General features: G+C 39.3%; 2 protein-coding genes across 3 annotated transcripts; both read right to left on the bottom strand.

The window, feature by feature from the left end:
- Positions 1 to 1,557: 1,557 nt before the first annotated feature.
- On the bottom strand, positions 1,558 to 2,818 carry LOC108974492. 2 transcript variants are annotated; one of them, XM_018942352.1, is made up of 2 exons: positions 2,596 to 2,818; positions 1,558 to 2,165 (listed from the first exon to the last, which is right to left on the bottom strand). In XM_018942352.1, the coding sequence occupies exons 1-2, from the start codon at positions 2,660 to 2,662 to the stop codon at positions 1,648 to 1,650; spliced, it is 585 nt and encodes a 194-aa protein (XP_018797897.1). In that variant the 5' UTR covers positions 2,663 to 2,818; the 3' UTR covers positions 1,558 to 1,647. The 2 variants fall into 2 exon arrangements, with proteins under 2 accessions (XP_018797897.1, XP_018797898.1); XM_018942353.1 differs by lacking the exon at positions 2,596 to 2,818 and adding an exon at positions 2,221 to 2,404.
- Positions 2,819 to 3,772: 954 nt separating this feature from the next.
- On the bottom strand, positions 3,773 to 4,653 carry LOC108974497. The gene is made up of 2 exons (XM_018942358.1): positions 4,524 to 4,653; positions 3,773 to 4,455 (listed from the first exon to the last, which is right to left on the bottom strand). The coding sequence occupies exons 1-2, from the start codon at positions 4,582 to 4,584 to the stop codon at positions 3,800 to 3,802; spliced, it is 717 nt and encodes a 238-aa protein (XP_018797903.1). The 5' UTR covers positions 4,585 to 4,653; the 3' UTR covers positions 3,773 to 3,799.
- Between the last annotated feature and the right edge of the window lie 19,385 nt (positions 4,654 to 24,038).

The raw sequence follows: 24,038 nt of genomic DNA, 5'->3' as shown, positions 1-24,038 counted from the left end.
ATAACACATCGTCAAATGCTAAAACAACAAAATTTTAGTTGCTGCCGACAGAAATCTCGCCTTTTGACAGGAGACTTGTAAGTCTGCGCATAAACTGATAATTGAATTAAGATGTACCGCGAAAGGAACGAATATTACACTGAACTCAGAGATGAGAAATTTTGTTTGGAATATTAGTGTTGCAACAGGACTTTTTAAAAATATAAAGTTCTAGATTCATTGGGCTGATATTGGAAAGTCTAAATACCCTATTCTAATTACCCCATGGTGCTACTATTCAATATTTGCTGGAAACCTTGCAGGGTACGCATTCAATATACACAATTATTGCCGACGTGTGTTGTAAAGGGGTTCTTGATAAACGTTTGGGATATCAATAAAATTCTTTAATCCTATGAAAGTACACTCGATGCCATTATGTATGGAACTCGGCTCCTCACTCTTGTGTTCCTTTTCCATGGTCACCATAGGCACGCTTGCAGAAGTCCACACCTTGAATCCAATTTTCGACGGTTTTCAAGCATAAAACAACCGATAGTGCTGCAATTTCCCCTTCGATATTCCTACGAAGTTCATCAATCGTCGCTGGCTGTTGGTATGAACTATAGACTTGACATAGCCCCACAGAAAATAGTCTAAAAGCGTCAAATCGTGTGATCACGATCACGACGCTGGCTATTCAACCAGAAATGGACCTCATCGCTGAAAATGATTTTTCGATGAAAATCCGGATCATTTTCAAGCCCAATTTACGAACTTTGGTGGTCAAGCGGGTTCAGTTCTTACATCAATTTCATCGTGTAAAAATATAGGTCAAGATCTCTGCGCAAAATGGGCCACAACAACGTCACAGAGATGCCCAAAGCTTGATAATGACATGTGAGAGGCTGATTTGGGCCTTCCTCCTATGGCGACATATCGCTCTTAAAGTTGAGGCCACTAACTCCAAGTTTTCCATGATGAAGTTTGTCATCTTTACTTAAGAAAATTGTAGCGTCTTTTGTAGCGTCCCTATGAAAAACTCGATTCGTATATGTATACCCCAGTAAATGGACAATTTTTAGCTCGTTCCGATAAGAGGGCTTAGTAGAAACAATAATATAAACAGCAATGCCGGCGATAGCTTAGCTTCTGGCAGGGCCTACCAAGTTGATAAGGTCGAAGCTAAGTACCGAAGCTAAACCAAATCATTATTGCAATAGAGGTCGTAGAGTCTGTTCACATGCTAGTGACAGCTACAGCGGGATATGTCTTAATGGCAGGTTTGTTGGCCGAGGTGAACTAGGAAATCTAAGTCAATCACCGATTTTTCTGAAAACACTGGAAGACTGAAACCAATATGATTGTAAAGAGAAAAATCCGTATACAACGTTGTCGACCACTTTTAGTATGAAGCAGGTAACCCGAATTAAATTTTGGAACGATGACACACTAGATAACACCGGCAAACTTTTCTTGGCATTGATGCCTTGATCGGAAGTGGCTTTCGCCGTCTCTCAACTGAAAGTGCTGTGTGATACCCCTGAACCTGATACACACCTCGTCAAAGTGATTTCATTTTAATTTTATTATACACATTAAATAAATAAATACAATAATTTATTAAACTAATATTTAAAAAGAAACCCAACCCAACAGAGCGAGTGATTACTGCTTTATCAGTACACAATTTATCGAATCACCCGGGCTTGTTTGTGTAGTTGTGATTGTTCTACTCCTGATATCGTCTCCAGCATTAATGTCTTCGTCATCACCGTAGTCGATGCCAGCGTTGGTTGCAGATGGCGAGGAAGCCTCGCTCCTAACCGGATTAGAATTATCATAATCTGAATAATCGGCCGATATAATTGCGTCGTCATCATTTTGCCTTCCCTCCGCGTGCTCATCATCATCACCGTCGTCGATCTCATTCAAGCTGCGACTGCTGAAGCAGACTTCTTCAGTTTCCCCGGTTACGTTCTGACCATTTGTTGCCAAGAGATTAGCAGCCAAGTCCACAAGCAATGAACCGCCGATGCCCTTCGCCAATCCAAGGGCAAAACCAGACACCGCTGCAATACCTTGCGTCACCACGCGCCCCTCGGGCACTGCATCCTCGCGACCCGCCTCACGCAGCAGGCGATACACCTCACTGGCCGGGAGGGGAACTAAGGTTACACGTTTGCCTGCAAATAAAAACCGATTACCATAATTCTTTGTTTGATAAATTTACTCAGTAACCATAAAGGGAATTTGAATAATATTTCATATATAAATATTGACAAATTTCTGGTCAAATCGGTCAATCGGTCATTTCAGCATAGATTTCCAATGCTTTGATTTTATTTACGTTGCAGCTAATTTTTCACTTCTGTATTTCACTTGAAAATTTATATTTTACATTTATATTTATTTATATTTTATACATTACATTATTTAGACTTTCTTCTCAGGGCTTGCTAAATTCTTTTCTTATTTATCTGAGTCGATATAACATCTCGCTCGACTTTTAAGATTAAAGATAATTGAAATTTATCCTTCGAAAATGTAAACCCCCGAACTACTCCAAGCACCATTCCACCGTTATTCTCATGACCACATTCTCCCAAAGCTCACCTTCTGCCGGCAAAGTCTTGCTGATTAACGCAAGCGCGAACACCGAAATCACCAAATCAAGCCGCATTTTTTCACTTGCAAATTTATGTCTTTCTCCAATATATTTCGACTATTATCTTATTGCTAATTTCGCTTCGTTGACCGTTTCACTCGCGTGGAATTTCACAACTAAATCTTCTGCGCAAAAGTTTTGCTCTTTGACTAAACCACCGCGCAGCATTTGCACATCTTTTATTGACAACTATCATAATGAGCGGCATTAACGCTTTCTCATATATAGTTTAGAAAAATTAATTTCACCCAACGATAGCGAAAGTCTTTTTTCACTAAACCCCGGTGTTACGTAAATTCTTAAAATGCGATTTTCGAATATTGTATATACCCTACACTTGGCATATTTCACTCCAAAGAAACCGAGGACTTCACCCGGAATCTTTTTGGAGATACAGAAGTTTCGACTATCGCCAGATATTCGGAGCAAAGGTGTATCACCAGTCATAAAGTACCTGTCCGTCTTAAACCAACACAAGTTCTTCTTTTTTATTGGCATAGACACCGCTTTCGCAGTTATAGCCGAGTTTACAACTGGATGGAGATTCCAAGTATAATCTGGTCCTTCTCGATCCAGTCTTTCCAACGGAGTGGAGGTCTTCCTCTGCCTATGCTTACCACGGCGGGTACTGAGTCAAATACTCTCAGAGGTGGAGGGTGTTCATCCATTCGGACGACATGGCCTAGCCAGTGTAATTCTTAATTCGCTGAGCTCATTATTCCTTCGCCCGCAGTATTCGCCGTTGTGAATGCGCAAACAACCATAAGTCTTCCACAGAACCTTGGATAAAATTTTGCTAATATAACTTTGCCAAGCAATATTATAAGTATGCCTATCTTGAGTATTTGAGATAAGAGTTATTTAAACTACTGTTATCATCGGGATTCACTAAGAAGCCATACTTCCAACCAAAATATTGCTCTACTTTCACTCTAACGTTAAGTAAAAGACTGTTGTGGCCTTCAACTGAAATGTAGCGCATTAAAGCAGTCAACATTGCCGCTCAAATCTTTCTGCGAATGCTGAGCTATCACCACCCAAACAGTTACTTACCTGATTTTGCCAAACTCTTTTACTACACAACACACGCGACTAAACTAAAAATAAACGAAAACAACTTACCAGATTATTTAAATATTTTCTTCACTCATTTTATTCATTCTTCTTAATAACTATGCAATTAATTGAGCCCTCCGGCGATGTGGATGTTGTGAATGTTGAAATCGTGGCATCGTCATACCGATCCATTGTTGTTGTGGGATTTGTCGTCACTGTCGCATCGCTTTTGGTCGTCATAGTTGTTACAGCTGGATCCGTAGTGAGCGAGGAGCGCTGCGGTGTGGAATACATGTCAGAGTCCGTACTATAAGTGGGTGTAGTCGTGCGTGAGCCCAAGCCTGGCAGACTTATTGGCGCATTATCCTCATTTCGAATGCGTTGATTTCCCCGTAGTTCCTCGTCCTCGCGTAACTTTTTACGCTTTTTCAACTTCAAAATGCGTCCCACCTCACTGTTACGCACTCGCTTATGCTGCCGATCAGACTCAGGTCGATTACTGGCCGCTACATAAGAGTCGTAGAACGCTTCAGCCTCGGCTAGACTGCGTGCGCTGCGCGTTTCATAGCAAACCTCTTGCGTAGTTATGCGCGGTTCTGTGCCCATGCCGATTATACGACGAGTAATGTCACCGATAAAGGTGAGACCCTGTGTGACAATCCGACCCTGCGGTATATCACTACTACGACCTGTGTTGGCGAGCAGCCGATACACTTCGCGTGCGCTCAATGGACGTAGAACGAAGCGATGCGCTGGGTTAAACACAGAGAATTTGGATTGGAAAATATGTGAAATATTAATATTTATTAAGTTGGTTTACCTTGAACTGCATTCGGAGTCGTTAGACAAGCTAACAACGCGAGTAGTAGAATCTCTTTCATTCCACAAGTCAAAATTATGTCCTCTACTTCAAAATATTTGTCTTTTGGATCAATGTTTCACCACCTTTTATTTAGCAAATGGGCGCATTTTGTCTCAACATTGCCTTTTTATAGCCATCGTTGTTCGCATGACTAAATGAAAGTGTGAGAAATTTCTAATTTAATCGGAGTAACGTCAAATTAATTAGTGAAAGGTCGTAAGAAATGCAAAAACCAACAAAGTAGGTTTCTATTTGATTAAAACCTGTCATATAAGTAACTTCTGTAAGGATTCAAGAGAACTTTGTATAAGAGAATCCTTACTTATACAAATGTACCCTCAAATATATGGATTGAAAGGTCGAAACCATTGCACATATAAAATAATGTACATCATCATTTGCATCTGAATGCCAAGAGCGCAAGAGTTCGCATTCATATTTATTCACCTTCAATTTCACGGAAAAAATTTCTCTATGCAAAAACTATCGCAAAGCTTTCACTTAAATTTATTTAAATTTCAAAAGCGCACTACGAAAATCGTAGAAGACTAATGTTTATAATGTTAATATGATTTAAGCTTATAGCAAAACTTTCCTCATTTGTATTCAAAAGATTCGAAAGATATTATAATATTAAACCTAAGGACCCCCGCTTTCGACAGAATATATGGAAATAGCTTCACTTAGTTTTATTTTTATAGTTTTTTCCTAAAGTCCAATCCAACTACAAATTAGTCATTCAATCTTGTGGTGGAAAAGTCTTTTTTTTTTTTTTTTTTTTTTTTTTTTTTTTTTTTTTTTAATTTTTTTTTTTTTTTTTTTTTTTTTTTGTTTTTTGCATTCTACAACATTCCATAAAAGCAAAGGGTGGTCGAAAACAAGCGGCTTATGAAGCTAATTCAGCTGAAAACTTTCCAGATACTCTTATATGTTTGAACCAACTGCCGACTCTTGCTTCTCTGAATGAAATATCTCCGAAATATGCGTTCCGAACGTATCGACCGCTTCTTCAGGTGTCGAAAAACTTTAACCTCATCGTTTATTTTTTCCATGCGGGAGTCCCAGCCATACAGTCAACTGCAATTTACATTCGGATCATACGCGCAAATTTATGATTCATAACCTGACACACCTAGGCGTGTTTTTCGAAGCACCGGTATCGTATTACAAGTATATTAACATTTTTCTCCACTATCGACATAGGCCTTTTTTGAGCGATAGACAAATTTTCTGGCTTACAACGTGAACAAGTGTTTTCTACAATCAAATTTTAATGCAATGTTAAATGTACCCTAATCCCCCAAACGCCTGTATTTGTCTCAATCTCGCGGTAGGTCGATGTTACAACATGAGTATTTGCTCATCGTCAATAGTTTCGAGAAGAACAACTGATTGTGGACGTCCTGCGAGAAATTCGCCTTGAAGTGATCTACGGCGTCGATTGAAATCACCATACCATCGATAAACACTGGTCCTTGAAGGAGCTTTATCGCCAAAAATTGAGCTCATCTCTACACTGCTGCTGATAAGCCACGTAGGAAATAGAAAACAAATTTTCCCGATTTAATTCCAATTTTTGTCGGGAAGAATGTTTTAAGTTGCTGTAAAGGGTTTGTTTCTCTAAATATTTAGCAATTCTTAACTGCACTTTCTTGTCTATTGAAATACTATAGAACTCTTGGGTATACTATATATACAAGAACTAGTTAGTCAGTTATCGAGATATTCATATGAAATTTTGCTCCCGTCTTTTTCTCCTTGTCACTTGTCATAACTGCTGTTATCAGACCACTATTAAGAGATGGTGCACTATAGTTGCCATACAAACTGAATGTCCGGATTCAAGTGGTTCTATGCAAAGGTTTTTTATTTGACGAAACATTTTTTCGAAATTTAACGTGAGCTATTATCTAAGCTGTATTATGTAAGGTGTGTAATCTCCGGAGAAATAGTTCAATTCGCATCACTATAGCATACAGCTGCCATAAAAAGTGATCGATCAAAATCAAGTTCTTGTAAAGAATCTTTCTTTTATAACTTTCAAATTATTTTTTGAGACTTAATGATTTCAATTTGTTTTCGCGCCACCCTTTAGACACAAAGACCACGCGTAAAAATGCCAATATCAACAGGCTCAGAGACAAGGAATATGTTACCATATGCTAATATCTCCTGGTATTAAAAAAAAAGCCATTACCTGTAAACGAACCAATCGATTCACGCAGAAAGTCAATGTCGCGTCAGTGGTCATTAATATTAATTTAAACGTAGCGAAGTTCACTTTAAATAGAAATAACACTACAGCAACAAAGCTGGTAGTCGGCATCAAAGTCAATCATATTCACGCACGAGTTACTCACAAGCCACCGGCTGCAAGGTAGATCGACGACGAAACAGTTAAGCCAAGCACTCGCCACGGGGAGCTGCGAAAGTTTGGCTTCATTCAACTTTCTGACACAAAGCGCGATGAACTGACTAACTGAGCTGCTGAAGATGGGCGACAAACTGGTTTCGCTTCGCTAGTTGGCTCGAAGCCACGCGCTCCACTTCGTGCTTAGCGCTATCTGCGTGCATAGTCTAAATTATTTACAGATTTAATCGGCGTATTGTTTTTGTGCCGCGATTTAATTCATTTTGTATTTGTTGTTGTGCATACATATATGCAAGAGTTCTCATGTGTACATGCTTAGTTGTTGTTGGCTTAGACAAAAGCTGATTCTGACAAGCAGCTATTTATTGGCATTGATTTGTATGTTTTTTGACCTTTTTCTGGGGACCATAACTCTTTTATGTACATATTTTTGTATAAGCAACAAAGATGCGCCGTTAAGCGCACTTCCTCAAACGGATACAAAAAATTATAGGAAATGGTTACAGTTTATTTACAACTGCTTTGAATCCTAAGCGATTATTTATTTTAGGTACTTGTCAGTATTGATTAACCGACCTTGGGTACAGAAGTATTAAATTCATTAAATTTTCGTTACGACGATAAACCAGGATATATCAGTAAGAACGATTGGCAAACTTTATACTTGGATGATGAATTAGATATGAAGGAATTTATCCCAACCTGTCTGATTCGAATTTAACCACATCTTGATGCGACGGAATGGTTCACCACATGATCAAGTATTATATATCAGTTCGCTACTGTACATCAACTTACCAAACGCCGCTTGGTTTTAAGGGTATATATATGTGTAAATGTATAAGCTAACTTTAAAATCATCATATAAGCTTTTGTATGCTTAGGATATATGCTCTATGAAATTAAAAGTGAATCACGGATGTTTAAAATTTTCCACGCTTGTTTATGATGAAGTTTTCATTAGCGATATTCGCTGTTTCCTCAATCTGCCTCTAGAGATTTCAAAGGCCTTCACTTAATCCGCGTTTGATTTCTATTGGCAGCTCCAGGAGGAGCTCCCAAAACATTTTTTTGCATTTATGTTTTGAAGATAACATTTCTCAAATTTTGAGTGCCCATCTGTTGAGTTCAATTTTCGATGACACGTTCGAGCACTTCGGATCGTAACTGGCGAGTGGCACGCGTTATGTTTTGCTCCAAGATCTGAACCGAAGTGAGATTGACCGCATAGACTTCAATCTTTACATATCCCCATAGGAAAAAGTCTGACTGTGTGATAACCACAATCTTGGTGGCCAATCGACAGGACCAATATGTGAAATTATTTACTCACCGAAGTTTTCTCTCAATAAATGCATTGATTGATGATGTGTGTGATAAATGGCGCCGTCTTGTTGATATCAAATGTTGCCGGGATCATGATCAATTTCAGGCATCAAGTCAGTTATCATGGCACCACAACGGTCGGCATTGACGATTACATTCTGATCAACCGATGACTTCGTCGGCCCAGCTCTTGATTGGGCCAGAAATGAGCATCGTCGCTGAACAAAACTTATTCGGAAACGACAGATCTTCCTGAAACTTTCCAAGAGTCCACTCAGTTCCACCACAAACTGTATTTTGCTCGCACTTAATTTAAGATCACGACGTAAATTGTGCCAAGTCGTTCCATACGTCAGTTATTAAATATCAGTGAACTATAATACCTTAACAAAGCAATAAAAATATATTTTAAATACAAAATTTCCAATAAAGCTTGCTTACCACATACATATTTGTTAAAAATATATATTCGCCTGCGCAATTGTTGTATAGAACAAACCAAACACACACACTCGTTTTGAAGTGCAAATTGGCTTAAAACTTCACAATTGGCAATCACTTTGCTTTAGCTCTCCCGTGGCGACTAACTTGCGGAAATTCTTACAAACTTCTTATCCATTGTTGTGCGGAGAGTGGCCACTATTTGCTCTATGCTATTCCCCGCCGATACTTTAAATGCAACTATTATATAATAATCCTGACAACAGCCATGCTTCACAAGCGAGCACGAACTAGGTCCCGCAGCGCTTTCGGTAAGCATTTGGCATGACCATTTCGGGGCGCCTAGGTGATGGCTTAAATGGCTCGCATGCACTTTCCAAATGTGTCAAAACGCCTTGCGCTATGCTGCAAAGTTGCAACAATTTGTCGTCTTTTATTTTCGTTTGTGTACGTTTATTGCATTTTCGGGTGCGCGTGCGAAACTCGCATTGTCCGAGGAGGATCGCTATCGCTTGTACTTGTAGTGGCGTTGTTTGTATGACTTCACCTACTTAGCCGTAAATCCATTTCTTCACGAACTTTTTCACTTTGCCAGCGGCGATGAAATCAAGCTTGTACAAGTGAGCGTCTCGTTAGTTGAGTAAGAAAGTGCTAAGTGAAATAGAAAGTGTTGGGGCTTATTCTCAAAAAAGTAGTTTGAGCATATTTTCTGTAAACGAAGTATGACATGACCTTAAACCGATTTGGTCCGTTTTGGATACTACAACGGGTAATACCACGTTCGGACCGGCACTGAAAAAATTTGGAAAACGCATTTGTGGGTTGTGGAATCTAAGTTCGTAACGAACTGCAAGATTGCAAGAGAGCACCCATTGCAGAATCTAGTGATATATGGATGACGGCACGAAAATAAAGATGGGGTTTGGTCTGATATATTTTACAGCCGTTGCAAATAACTTTCTGCGTGTGTTTGTTGTTGTGCCGTTGCACCAAGAGGAAGATTCGGGAATTAGTAAACCGTGCAAGGTTTTCGTAGCAGCAAGAGAACCCCCCTAATATGAGAATATCGAGTGCCAGCTGTATTTGTATATGGAATGTAAACAAACATCCAGTGACAATTTAGGGCCGCAAAATATGTCTTCCAATAAAATCGATTAAACTAGAGCAGGCACCGATTATAATGAGTGGAATGTAAGTTTTCAAGTAGTTTTCAGCGAAAACTGTGTTTTCGTTTGCCAGATTTTACATGGACGAAAACACAAGTTTTAGGGCGAAAACCAGTTTTTCCCTACGAAAACATGTTTTCATTGTCGCTCCGAACATAGTATAATAGAGTCGGAGGGACGAAAGAGCTTTTGGAAATTCATTTTCTATCAAATTGGGTAGATCGGTAATAAGATATAGAATTTTAAGTAACAGTAACTTTATAGTAATTTGGAAAAGTTCCGATCAAAATCAGTTGTTAAGATCTGCCTCGAGTTACGATGAGAAAGCTGCCTTTCTCTACTTCTGCTCATATTGTGTGGATTCAATTCGTTATTGCGTTTATTTATGATAGTTTTTCTTCAATACATTTGCAACACAACGTGGTCTGGACTACCTCATAAATTTGTGCAGCACCTCATAAATTTGTCACTTCATCAGGCGGAAAGAAATTTCAACACAATCATTTCGCAGTCTCGCTTTGCTTACTTTCGACGGAGAATGCGCCAAGGAAATATCAAAGCAACCGAAGAAGCGACTGTGTCAACTCAAAATTGCCGGCAACATTTTGCCAAATCAACAACAGCCATCAAGGGATTCATCGTGAGCACGCAGAGCAGATTAATGAGCTGCGAATTATTTGCATGCACAGCCAACGAAAGCAACTGCCTCACTAATACACAGCCGAACTTGAAAATGTGCGAATGGGAATGCGAGGGGCAAGCGTTGCATGCCACGCCGCACACATAAATCACGTAAAATCACGCATATCAAGCGCAACGCGTCGGCACGCACGTACAGCCAAACAACAACAAGAGAGCGGCACTAATGACACGACTAAACAAATACCAAAGTTGCGAGGAGCACAAATACCAGCTGTATAGGTGTCTCTGCATGAGACCGCGTGCCACATGCTGCATGCCAAACGTCACACAACGCGCAGCTGTCTGCCACGGAGTAAAGCTGCTGCGGGTGTCGTCGAATATAGTCTGCTGATACAATTGTCAACGCTGGCGTGGCGAGCGCATGACTTCGCTTGCATTTCCTTCGCGGTTTCGCATGCGTTTCCATGGAAGCAAAACAGCGAGCGAGGCACTGAAGCGGCGCATTCTTGCAACGAAGATCTGTGTGCTGAAATGTGGAATTGGCTACGCCCCGCAAGGTGTGAGAAATTTGTTATTAATAGACGCATTTCAGTCGTGCAAATAGTCTTCGCGAATTTGTAAGATCTTGAAGCCGAAGATCGTCAATGCAACCGTGAAGTTGTATTTTTACTGATCGTTTAGTATTTTCTGTTCCGTAGTTTAATGCTTACAATTAACATATTCAGATGAATAAAAATTACTTTTACACTTCGAAGAGCACAAACGAGATTTTCCAACTCCGATGTACTGTATACTATAACTCTTTAGCTCTGTAACTAATTAAGTAACCTAAAATCATGTTAGACAAGTCATTTAATGTGTATATCATAAGCTATTCAAGATAGTGTAACCGAATTCTTAGAGACATAATACCTTTGGTTGTTTGAAAAAGCAATAGAGGGAGTGCCAACCGCATGCGGCCGCACTTAGGCCAACATTAGCCCCACTGTGCTCCCTGGTAGTAACCAATGAAGCTTTATTCAGCCACTTAGTCGATTTGGCAGCTGTGGATTATAAGCCGTCTCATACAGCTGAATGCAGAACATAATTTTTCGGCGTGGCAACACACTCCGCGCATGTTCTGCATTTCGCCGTCTCCATTTTTCCCATTATCTGAAGGGAGCTTAAGGTTAATTGGCACCTGATGACCCTACAATGTTACTAAGCTCCCTTTGGAATAGAAGTTTTTTGGCCAATTCACCATCAATACTATTCCAGAGTAACTTTGTGGTATGCACTCTTTCTTGTGTTCCAAAAACTAATATGGTCCTCTAAGGTCCATTGCTTCAAACTTTGAAACTTGGTATTGGCGCTACGAATACCTTTAATTAACGCTTGGCTATCCACCAGAAGACTTATAGACTTCATGGTTAGATCAGAAGCCCACTTGGTACCTTCTGTTAAGTTCAAAATTTCAGCATGAAAGACTGAATTGTACTCACTTATTTTGAAGATCGTCCCATAGATTCCATATATCTAAAATAATAAATTCCGCCTCTACAAACACATGCATATATAAGTACGGTGAATATGGGTTCAAGTCACAGATAAGTCAACGAAGTACCAGAAATGTATGTGTAGTCCACCAGTTATCAGGTTATGGCTGTAATCGTACAGATATCGCGTAAAACAACTACTGAACCTTTAATCCTTATAAATTATAATTGTTCCAATCGCTCTTTCCACTAAAGTTCATGTTCCCATATGCGTTCCCGATAAAGCCAATCATTACTATTCATGGCTTTAAAAAGTATGCAAAACCAAATATGCTGCCTACATTTTGGCTGAATTATAATATGGCATAGGCGGAGTGAAAACTTTCAAACGTGTTTTTCAAGTTGGTCGTATTCTTCGTATGCAAACGTCAACAAAATCGTCGGAAGTCTGCATGGTCCACACAAATTCGAGCCGAGCATAATTTGACGATTTATCGCAAAATCAAACCCATAAACCTCAACCATGCATATGTATGAGGATGTATGTATGTACGAAGCGAAAATTTATGATAACGCGACACTTGTCACACGCAAACAAAGCACGACTCAGCACATCAAATTGCAGCAGAAAAAACGCAGTAACGAAGAAGAATTCAAATAAAGTAACAAAAGACGCGTTTACTCCTTTCTTTTATGCGCCTCGCTGGTAATCCTGTCACATTTTCAATCTTCACGTCGGTAACAAAACCTATTTGTGTAAGCTGCTTTGCTGCGGGTGGGTGTGTGTCACCGCTGGATTTATAAGTGGTCCATAAATGCCTTCATTATCATAAATTGCAAAACACTTTGACGCCAAATGGCCATTAATAATAATAAAATAATAACTATGCACACGCACACGCAAACATAACCCCACAAAGGAGGGTCAAAAGTCAAAAGGCGAGTGTCGGCTTCCGCCATGCCACCGCGAAAGAGGGTGTGAGTGAGCGCGCGCTGATCATAAAATTCCGCTAAACAAGATACTCATGCCGACGGAGGGTTAATAACCTTCAGCTGAGTTATGAATTGAAAATGAAAATTTTAAACGCAAATTGAATTTGATTTTAACTCGCGTCGGGTCGCAGGTGTTGTCGGTGTGAGCCGGCGGGGTGCCGAGCACTTGCCGACAGTATGTGGTTCGAGTGCTTCGAAAGTTTATGACAACACTTATAAATAATGTGTTCACTATAGTGAATTGAATATTTATGGTAATAAATTTATAACTGGTAATGGTAATGGGTTTTCAGTTAGAGCTTCTTACTAAGCGGGTTGCCGTTAAAGCGGTTTACGATATGGAAATTCAGATAAGCGGAGGCTTAAGAGTAGTAGTTCGTTCAGCTAAATTGTGAAGGGTTTTTTGTATGCCGATAGTGATATGCAGGTTTGCTTTCATCAGCGCTTGTGGTGCGTTACGAACCGAGCCAACTATGACACTAAGGATCTTGGTGCGTATTGCTAACCTTAGATTCAAAGAATCTGGGTACTTAATGACTGCGAGCCTTGGCACTCAGAAATCGGATTTCATTCCAAAATACTTGGATTACCAGGTCGCTGAACCAAGCACTGGCTGTGTCACTAAAGTTTGTGGAGGCATTGAAGGAAGGACTCGCTCGAGTATAGGAATGATGAGCTTTTTCAGATAGATCAAAGCTTGCGTGCAGGGGTATACTCTCGATAACTGCCTATCAGTTTTTGGGCTTCTTGACCACAGCAACTTTTTCCAAGTCAGGGTGGCTGTATAAAGGTACCGCTCCGAAGTGCAATCTTCTTCAGACTGATGACTATCCAATCCGATAGTAGGACAGCGATATTAGCCTGGACGCTAGTGAAATAATGTCTACGCCCCTCATCCCTTGCACCGAGTTATTCCATAATTAGACTGGTTTGGGTGCCCGGCCATAGCGATATTGCAGGAAAGAGTAAGCCTGATGGGCTTGCATGGACAGTCACTTCAGTCCCAATAACAGTGTAATAGAAGGTGCAGGAGCTCTTTACGCTTCCTGTGGCTCACTAGACTGGACTGGACACTGGAGCTCCAAGGAGTTACACCTTTAACAGTAAAATTTGTCATTAGCTTAATATTCTCTTAAAACTAAGAAATGTTAAATAATTGAAGTTGTTCGGGAAAACGTCAACTGCTCACGACCAACTAATCTGAAATCTGTTCAAAACTTCTTGAACTCCTCGTACTAATTTATTATCAGCCAGGCAGAACCCATTTATAGTCGTAGACACATATAATCTCACAGAAGTTGTGCCAGCGCAGCTTTAAGCTCGCTGATGACAGAGCATTTTGCCAGATGTCCATCTATTTTAGGTTATGAGCTGGCGGACTGTGGTTTGCCGTTATCTACGCGGAAGCAGCGTTAATAGATTACGCTTCATAATACCGTTATTCTTATGTCGTTTACTGAAATCTCCTTCCCTTTCACGTTCATCCATCGCACGTTCGCCGTTATATTGCCCATTTTACACAAATTCCCATCCATCCACCGCCGCATCTGCTCTTGCATCTGCCGCGCATTTACTCTTTTACGCCCGCATATTTCTTTTTAAACGGCAAAACGTTTAAGCGCGACACACACGAACAAGACTAAACGCCAGCTGCAATATTTTTAATGTCGCCATTGTCAGCGGCAAATGTTGCATTTGACGAACACGCCAGTGTCATTGTTGCACCATCACTAGCTGGTTATTGTTATTGCTTTTGTTTCTGTTTTGGTTTTCCTTCATTTTTCCCGGCGCGCTTTCAGTTTCTGATTTTGTCAGCGCAGTGTCTGTTGCATTTCTCGTTGCTAATGGCTTTCCGTTCATGTTGTTTTTGTTGCTGCTTGTGATGTTCAAAAATAACGGGGAAAATCTGTTGGCAGCGAGCATAAAAATGTTAGCGTTGCATAAAAATATGAACACTTTTCCGCAGCACCCAAGGGGGCTAAAACCTGTGGCAGCTTCGACATGCCGCTACCACTCACACACACTCCCGTAGACCGGTATGTTTATGCCGATGCGCAACGGTGCAACAAGCACTTATGCGGTTCCAGGGAATAACGCGAAATATCCGGCTTAAATTATGACGACAAATATGCTCTCGTTCGCTGTTGATTTTATAGGGAAATTGCGAATTACGCGCAAAGTGCTAGTTTTACTCTAAATTTGGAATAGTTCCACGGTATTTTGTTTATTTCTCGTCATTATTTTTTTCGAACACGAAATTCTCCGGAAAAAAGTTTATGACACTCATAAAGTGTGGCTTCTCTCTACTTCGACAATTAAAATGGTTCTCAGTTGTGGAAACATCCGATTGATTGTGTGGAGCATATAACTTTGGAATGTGCACTTCACCACAACTTAGACTCATAACTACGCTCGCAAGTCCCGCAATTTGCACACACCTAAAAAGAGCCGAAATTTTTCCCCGACAACACTCACCCATTTTTTGAAGTAATTAATCGCTGCGCTCTTTTACATAATTATTTGTGTCATTAGTGATAAGCACGAGTCCATTAAATACACACATTCACTGCCAGGTTCCATAGGTACGCACATATGCTGGCCGCTAAAAGTATGCTAGGTTTTTTGCGGCGAACGATGATGGAGCTACAACTTTCCGTTGCCGGGATATACATAAATCAGCACGAGAAGGACTCTATGTTTTCCAAATTGTAGACACCCTGCAGGGAAACACGAGCAAGTCGGACAATTTTTGAGTTGAGAACTAGAGTAATTATGTCAGAGCACCATTGAAAGATCGAGTCTACGTAGCCGGAACAAATTTTCAACCGGTCAACTCGACAGATTTCTGCCGCTACAACAACAACAACAACAAGAAAATTACTATTGTTGGTACTGAATTTCAGAGTCGAATGAGTGCTTCACGGGGGTCTCACTCTTGGCGTTAGTCTCTTTATTAATGTTAAATTTCATTCCAGCAAAAGTTGAGGTCTGATTACATTATTAGAGGACTGAGCCAGTCCGTGTGGTGCATGTGGGCGCCATTTGAAGCACAATTCATTCAATTTGCATTATTCAAGAACAATAAGTCTAACGCATGCCCTTGAAATCTTTAAATTATCAGCTTTCTGGAGCAACTTCATTCTAGGGTCACTCAGAAGCATTTATGCCTCTACTGGCAGCAACTTTATACACGGCACGGTGCTATTATATGTATATAAAGTTGATGATAACTTAAATTATGCAAATAGCATTCCTCCACATCATAAAATTACTATGCAGAACGAGTATTCCTAGAGGACCAGATCTCTCTAACTCACTCCTCCATAGCAAGTGCCTACAAGCTCCACCTTCGCCTCAATCATAGCGGTATTCTGATGATGATTTAACATGCAATAAAATATGGTGAATTGCTAGGTTCACTCTCTATAACGGTACCCCCAAATTAACCGAAATTAACAAAGAGCGCACAGTTGCTCATGTGAGTGCAAGATAATACACCGAAAGGGTTAAACAGTGTAATTTGGCTGTTATTATATTTTAATAGTGTATTTTATTTGCCCACACCGAACGAGCGCGCAATTAAAATAACCAAAAGTTCTGTTATTTTATTTTGTTTCGGAAATATTTTTGTGCATAATTATCCGAAAATAAAGTATTTGAGCGGAAGCACGTGTGTGTTTTTGTGCGTAAATTAGTTTGGTTGCTGTTGCGTTTAATCAATTTAGCAGTGAACCTTCGTTTGACAGACCTTGTTGATGAACTTTTTAGATTTGAGGTTTTTACGCCATTTTTGTTTGCTTCAAAATTCAGCGCGTTGCTGCCCTTCGGCATTTAGCCTTGTCTACCTTCATCATGGTTGCTTCAATTACTTATTTATAAGAAAACGCTACGGTTTTCAGCATGTTAAAGCAGCTTTTGGCCAGAAGAAACGATCAAAGAAATATTGTAAAATGGAGACGGCTTAGGATGTTGCTTAGGAAAGTTGAGCAGCTGCAGGTCTTGCACAAGCTGAATCTGTGCGCTTTCAATTTAAGATCTCGACGTAAAATGCGCTGTGTTTTTTTATACGTCAGTTCAAGTTACTGAAAATGGCGTTGCATCGACTCCACACGGTCTTCGCGTAGACCATCAGCTTTGACTGCTATATTTTCTTTCCTGCGTGCTGGACGTAGTCTCTTCGGTCGATTATTATCTAATAATGATAGCTGGGTCTCAATATGGGTGATGGTGTTCCGAATAGTAGGTACAGAAGGCCGAAATTGAACTTTCGTAATAAAGCTGAACGATTTATGAAGTTGTTCAAGAGTAGGTTTATCCATGATCTGTGTATGATCTGTGAAAAATGAGCTTTTGAAAAATTAATACTAAAAAACTACCTATAGTACTTGGATCACCCATTACTGGAAAGGTTTCTGACTAGATGGAAAAAATATTAGTCGTTCTGTCCATTGTTCATCATACGCTAAGGTTTAAGGATGTGTATAGCAAATATTACGTGCCTTTATATATCATCCCAACCGAAAACCAACATCTATTCTATCTTCTACATTTTTATAAAACAACACCATATTTATTTGAGTAAAACGATAGCACCATTATCTTGCTCTCTCTAAGCGATAAACAAATATAAAACAGCTTTGAGGCTATCATTCTTTTCTACAAAAAGCAAATGCCTTTCTTGTGTGATTTCGTTAACAAAAATATTAAAATTAAATAAATATGTCAAATAGCAAAGAGAGGATAACTTTTTACCTTTGACTGGCTACACAGGCTACACATTGGCATTTTAAATGAGCACTAATGGCAGAAGAGTGTTCAGCATGTCAGCATGTCAGAGGCTCACTACTTTTTCTCGGCTACGCCAGCAACAGCAGCAAGCGCAATTATAGCAAGAACTACCCTTTTATTAGAAGGCAAGTGCAAAATGTTATCAGGCAACATTGAATAAAATTTCAACGAACAAAAAAAGGCCTAACGTCACATGTCTGTCGGTCATTAGGAGAGTTGGAAAAAGGCTGCAAAACATATGTCTATATATTTTATTTTTATATTATTATATGTGTGTGKGTATGTAAGTAAGTAAGTGAGCAAAGTTTTGGCCCTTTTCACAATGAAAGCAATTAAGCCATACGCGGAGAGTGGCAGTAGTTTTAGTCATTACAAATGGACATATGTCGAAAGTATTACTTATTCTGATACAAAATTTATTTAAATAACTGAACTGTAAAAACTTGTGAATCCTTTATTCTACAAGGAAGGTCACAGCAAAGTTTGACTTATCGCTTGGTAATTAATGTACGATTGTCTTGGCCCTCATCTGACTCTATGCCTCTTCAATAGAATACAATGTTCGACTGCTTCGTACTAAGCAAGAGGCGAAATCTTTCTATAAATTCTTTGTCAGCATGAATGAAAAATCCTTTATTATTATTCAAATAGCCAAAAAATTAATTAAATTACTATAAAGAGTATTAGCGGAAATGTTTAAAGAGAGAGAGAGAGATGCGCAAATATTTTTACTTATCTCCGTTTGCCTTTCGCCTTTCTAATTTCGATTACACCCAAATCCGCCTTTGACTTACACTCGACAAAGCATTTCAATTAAGTGCAATTTTCTAAAAATGAAAATGATGAAAACAAATAACGAAAATAAGGAAACAGCAACAAAAAACAACAGCAAAGTCGTTAAAAAGCTGAATGAATAAGCACACGAGTGTCTGCAACATATGCACCATACATGGAGAGCCAATATTGCGATGTGCAGCAAAGAAAGTGCCCAGTAGGACAGCTGACGGAAGTGTATATGATTACGCAACGACCTACAAATTATTTCGATGTCTTAAAAGGAGAGTCATATGCTATATATTTCTTCAGCTTTGCACCATGCTTCTCCATGCCATGCGATTTTATGAATGTTCGCGCATTTCCCTACCAATTCACCGAATGTTTGGAGAGTAGCGAATCGAACAAACTAAGCCACCTAAGCAGAGCAACTAGTAGTAGTCCTCATGGCATTATTCAAGTTGCTTTGCGTTGAATTCAAATTTCTTCCACGTGAAAAAATTGCATAAGAGATAAAAAGATCTCAAAGATAGCATGTCGGGAAATGGCGAATCGAAGACAGCCAATACTAGCTTAAAAACACTTTTTAGGAACGAATGTTGACTTACAAATATTAGACTAAATTCTTAAGCACTTATTTTTATCAGCCACTATTTCCAACACTTTTAATATTGCTTTGACGTTTTGAACTCCATTGCCTTCAGACTCACTGGCAGCTCCCCAAATTTCTTGCGAGCCACAGCAAACGACATGTGTGTGTAAGTATGTATATTCGCATACATTGTTGTATCGTAATTGGAAAATTTGTTGTGATACAATTCGGACTTCTCGCTATTTTGTTTCATATCGACTTACGCCCTTTTGTATTTGTTATCTCCTTACTTCATTTCTGTTTTTTATTACTTCTTGTTTTTAATCGCTTTGCAAAACTTTTAGTTTTATAGTTCTTTTTAGCGTCACTACATCCCAGCTGAGGTCCACTCTTTTCACGTACAAATTTATTTATACATGAGCAACCCATCCGGAGTTGGAGGTTTTAACCCGTCGTTGAAGTGGTCAGTCTGGTAATTCTACTTCAAATGTAAAATTTGTTTGGAAGAAAGTATAGGAAAATCAGCTTGGCACTCTTCCCAAGACGGTCCAGATTTTAAAAGGCTAGAATTAAAAACCAAAGTTATATATCCTTTCTAGACGAGCTATAATTAAGAGCTCTCCCAAAATTGATCTTCGCCGCATAGGTCAGTCTTTATAAATTACCTAACCAAAACTACCACTATGAAAATATCAAATATTATTCTTATTTCAAACCATTTTTGTCTTTCATAAAACTTTCCAAAAGCAAACAGTACGTAGTTCCTTCGCAAGTAGTCTTAGATTAGTCCAGCATCAGCTGCACATTCGGTCAATTTTTGCTCCATCCAAATAGCTCAATGCTAATTGATATATCTACACAGCCACACACACAAACACCCACTCGGTCGGGCGAATGTGAACTGTTTGTCGCTGGAAGTGAGAAAAATAATAATTGCTCGCATCCTTTGGTCGCCACGCTGGCTTCGGCTGACCTTGTGCAATACAACGAATTTCCAGCTAAAATGTTTTGCCCGCCCCCACATGGATGTATGCATGTGCAAGTGCATGTACTCGGCACCATTTAGTTAAGTTGCTATTCATTAGCGTTTCCTGCATTTCGCTTCATTGCAATCTTGTTATTATGTGTCGCGCTCAGTATTGCTGTTACAACAACGTCAAAGTGTCGTCTAATTAGCAGGATTACAATTGAATCACTATACAAATAAAACGTTTCACCACAAACATTGGCAGTCCGTTTTCAAAGGATACGCTGCAATTCTAGCGATTGAGTATCGTTTGCCAACGAAAAATCTTTAGTGTAAATGAAAGTATCGATAGCATTTAGATAAATACTCAATTACAAAGTAAGCTTAAGTGCTGTTGAACGCGATGTAGCACCACCTTCAATGGCGTACGACAACTGATCACATGGAGATGGGAGCTACTCATGAAAGAGAGTCGTCACACATGCTACAAATTGCTAATTGCCACAAAGGAGATAACGGGCTTTTACGAAATGCTGATAATTTCCTACCACACTTTGCAATAACTGGATTTCACGATAATCTCTCTTTTATAGGATACATGAACCTATTTTAGTTTATTCGTGATTTTAGAGGCAATTGCATGACGAAAGCCTAAAGCTTCATTTTGTTAAAAGCAGGAGGGAGCCGCTTCCTTGTAGTTGTTAATATAAATGAACCGAATAATATTTTCCTTAATTGAAAATATTGTCCGATTTTGGCAATTTTTACAAGAAAGTTTATGAATATTAGCTCAGTTGATCCTTAGCTGAACTTTATCACAGTCAATAACCGAGAACAATAACCGAGAACAATAACGCTTTAGCGCGGTCAAACACCTTAAGCGAGGTCAACGAGCCATTCTGTAGTGAAGTCAACCACCCAATCGAGGTTAATTATCTTTAGCACCCCTTCTGAGAACAATATCGTTTTTCCTTACCTTTTGTCAACAAACTTTTCTAAGTTCATTGATTGGGGAATCAACAACCGGAGCGCATGAGATTTAGAGTTGTTGACTTCATTAAAGGCCATTGACGATTATTGTAAAGTTTCTGATCATTTTCGGATGCTTTCAGACTGATTTAGATATTTTATAGGCTAATCAGATATAAGTTTAGTTTTAAAACAGACCATATTATTCAATTAATAGTAAATACTGAGAGAAACTAAACAAAAGACCAAGTTTTAACTTACATATAGAATTAGTTATCAATTTATATTGCACACTATAACTCGGCGGGGTACAAAAGGCCACTAAGAGACCATTCCGTTTATCTCGATCTTGCACTATACTCTTGATATATGATCAAATAAGATATTTCGAAGTCCGCATGCCTTCTCAAGGTTAAGGAGAGTCGGCCTTTCCGTCGACTGTCTTGCGGTTTCTAACCGATAGGGCTCTAAGTGATTTTGTCTGGTACTCATTCCGGAATATGCCCGCACCAGCATTATTTTATTTTGAAAGCTTCGGTCTACAGGGGTATTTGGATTGTGCATGACCATAAGTTTATTTTAGAGAAAGAAACTGTGACTAATATGAAAAAACTGCCGATTTGAACTACCTAAACTCTAGAGGACAGCAAGGAAACACTTTTTTTATCACATTCATCTCGAAGTCGAAACTCACAGATTCTCTTAAGTAAAAGACCGGGTTTGCATAATAACCACAATAGGTTTTCGTGTTCAGTGACATTATTGGTAGAACATCCTCTAACCATAGAACTGACTTATTTTACAGTTAACATCGGATACCTAAACTAACAAGCTCATTATCAATCCGTCTTTGAAATGTGCTACCCTCATTCCCCAAATTTATATGACATATCTCCCAACCTGAGACAATTACTGCCATCATCATCAGTATTATCATTAGCATGCGGACACCAATGCGTCAAACATCGCCATCGTCACCTGACAGCGACTATCACGACTGATTAACGTCACTTTTTAGCAGCGTCCGCTTCAAAAACGCGAAAGCTGCGAAATTTAATTAATTAATATACAACAACAGCAATACTGCCAAATCCAGCATGTCTGAACGTGCGGAGGTAGGGGATGCGCACCAAGCGGCGAGCAATTATCTGCTGTCAATAACAAAGATGCGCACATAAACGAAATCCCTAATATTTTATTCATTTTCCGATGTTTTATGTGCTGTGAGAGCAACAAAATCGCTCACTCTTATATCCTATTTGGACCGCCATTTCGTGTGATAAATTAGCCGATAACTCCTGTGGCGCACACTCCGTCATTGTTGCGCCCTTCTCATGCTCTCAGTTGGTCCTTGAACATGACGCATTAAATTATTTATATAAAAATGCTGCTTATTAGAAAATTCATCGAAGTAATTGAGTATTAATTTGTATATTTTGTACTGTACTCTAAAATTCACAAAACAGCGCCTGAGGATATGCTTCCATTTGAGTTTGAGCAAAGGTATTTCGAGCTGCCGCGCACATTGCGTTAAATTTACATGTTCAGTGATGCTCTGGTAAATTTTCATTTTTAACAATTTTCAGCCTCGTTAAATTTAAGCTTAGCTACTTTCTATGGCGCCGAATTGCACTTCGTGATTTAAGTTTGCACTTGCACTTGAATTTGCATATTTCCTGTCATTAACATGTACACTTGCATGCATTTGCGTTCAAATTTTTCATTTCTATATTTAATGCAGCTGCGTCTCACACTTTTCTTTGGTATACTTTATATATGCTGACCTTTTGCTGTCAACACAACGGTACTTTCATTTGGTTGTCGTCACTCTTTCTAGTTGCAGCTGCTGCATTTGCTGGAATTTGAATAAGAAAACACATCGCTGTTGAATTGCAAAAGTAATTTTATTTTTATTTCAAATTAAATAACTCGCGGAATGACAGAAGTGCTCACGAATGGCGCTTGCCTTTGGCTATGCAGGGTCAGTAATTTGAGAGGGTTAAGACCGTATGTTGCTTAGAAGCGTCTCTGATTTTTAACACCACCATTTACTGCATACCTTCTGCCATCTTTCGGATGAGAGATTGATTCCGAGCTGATAAAATTGTTGATCTTTGCAGGCAAAAAAACTGCTCAATGTTGTTTTTGACATCCCAATTTAAGGTAAAGGTTTACACGTCCAACAAAAAATTTACAGAGATCGGCATAAGTAATATTCCGAAGGTGCCAAGTCTGGACACATAAAATTTAAACTGCAAAGGTTTTTGTCGAGTAATCGAACCTGTATGAAAAGCCACATTATCCTGGTTCAACGCAACATTTTTCTATTGAATAATTCTGGTCCCTTCTGTTTGTGTATTTCAGAAGTATTAATAGGCTCACAAGACACTGTTCCTTTGAAAACCTACAAACAGTCACACAAACAGTTTGAGCTGGCTCATCCTTTTTTAGACCATGATCTCTAGCTCACAACAAAGCGATTCGAAAATGGATCTCTCTTTTGACTAAGCAAATCATAATCGTTTATGCGACGAAGCAAAAGTCGTTTCGTAAGAACATAAGGAGCCACTATGTCACGCTTCRAAAAAAATTCTAGACGTATCATGTGCTTGTGAAATGCAGAAGGATTTGGCAAAAATAAAGTAATCTCTCCCATTGTATGAATGACCCTAGTTTTCACACCACTGGCTATAAGGATAGCATTACCAACAAGTAAGGAAGGGCTAAGTTCGGGTGTCACCGAACATTTTATACTCTCGCATGATAAAGTGATAATCGAGATTTCAGGCGTGGTTGTGAACCGATGTCACCCATATTTGGTACATGTCATCAGTCGGTTGAGTACTTCCTGAGATATGGTTTTTGGTCCATAAGTGGGCGACGCCACGCCCATTTTCAATTTTTTAAAAAAGCCTGGATATAGTTTCCTTCTGACATTTCTTCCGAAAATGAAGTGTTTCTGACGTTTT

This window comes from Bactrocera latifrons, unplaced genomic scaffold, assembly GCF_001853355.1.
Source record: "Bactrocera latifrons isolate USDA-ARS-PBARC rearing strain unplaced genomic scaffold, ASM185335v1 scaffold_56, whole genome shotgun sequence".
NCBI lineage: Eukaryota > Metazoa > Arthropoda > Insecta > Diptera > Tephritidae > Bactrocera > Bactrocera latifrons.
This window is presented reverse-complemented; position numbering and strand designations above follow the sequence as displayed.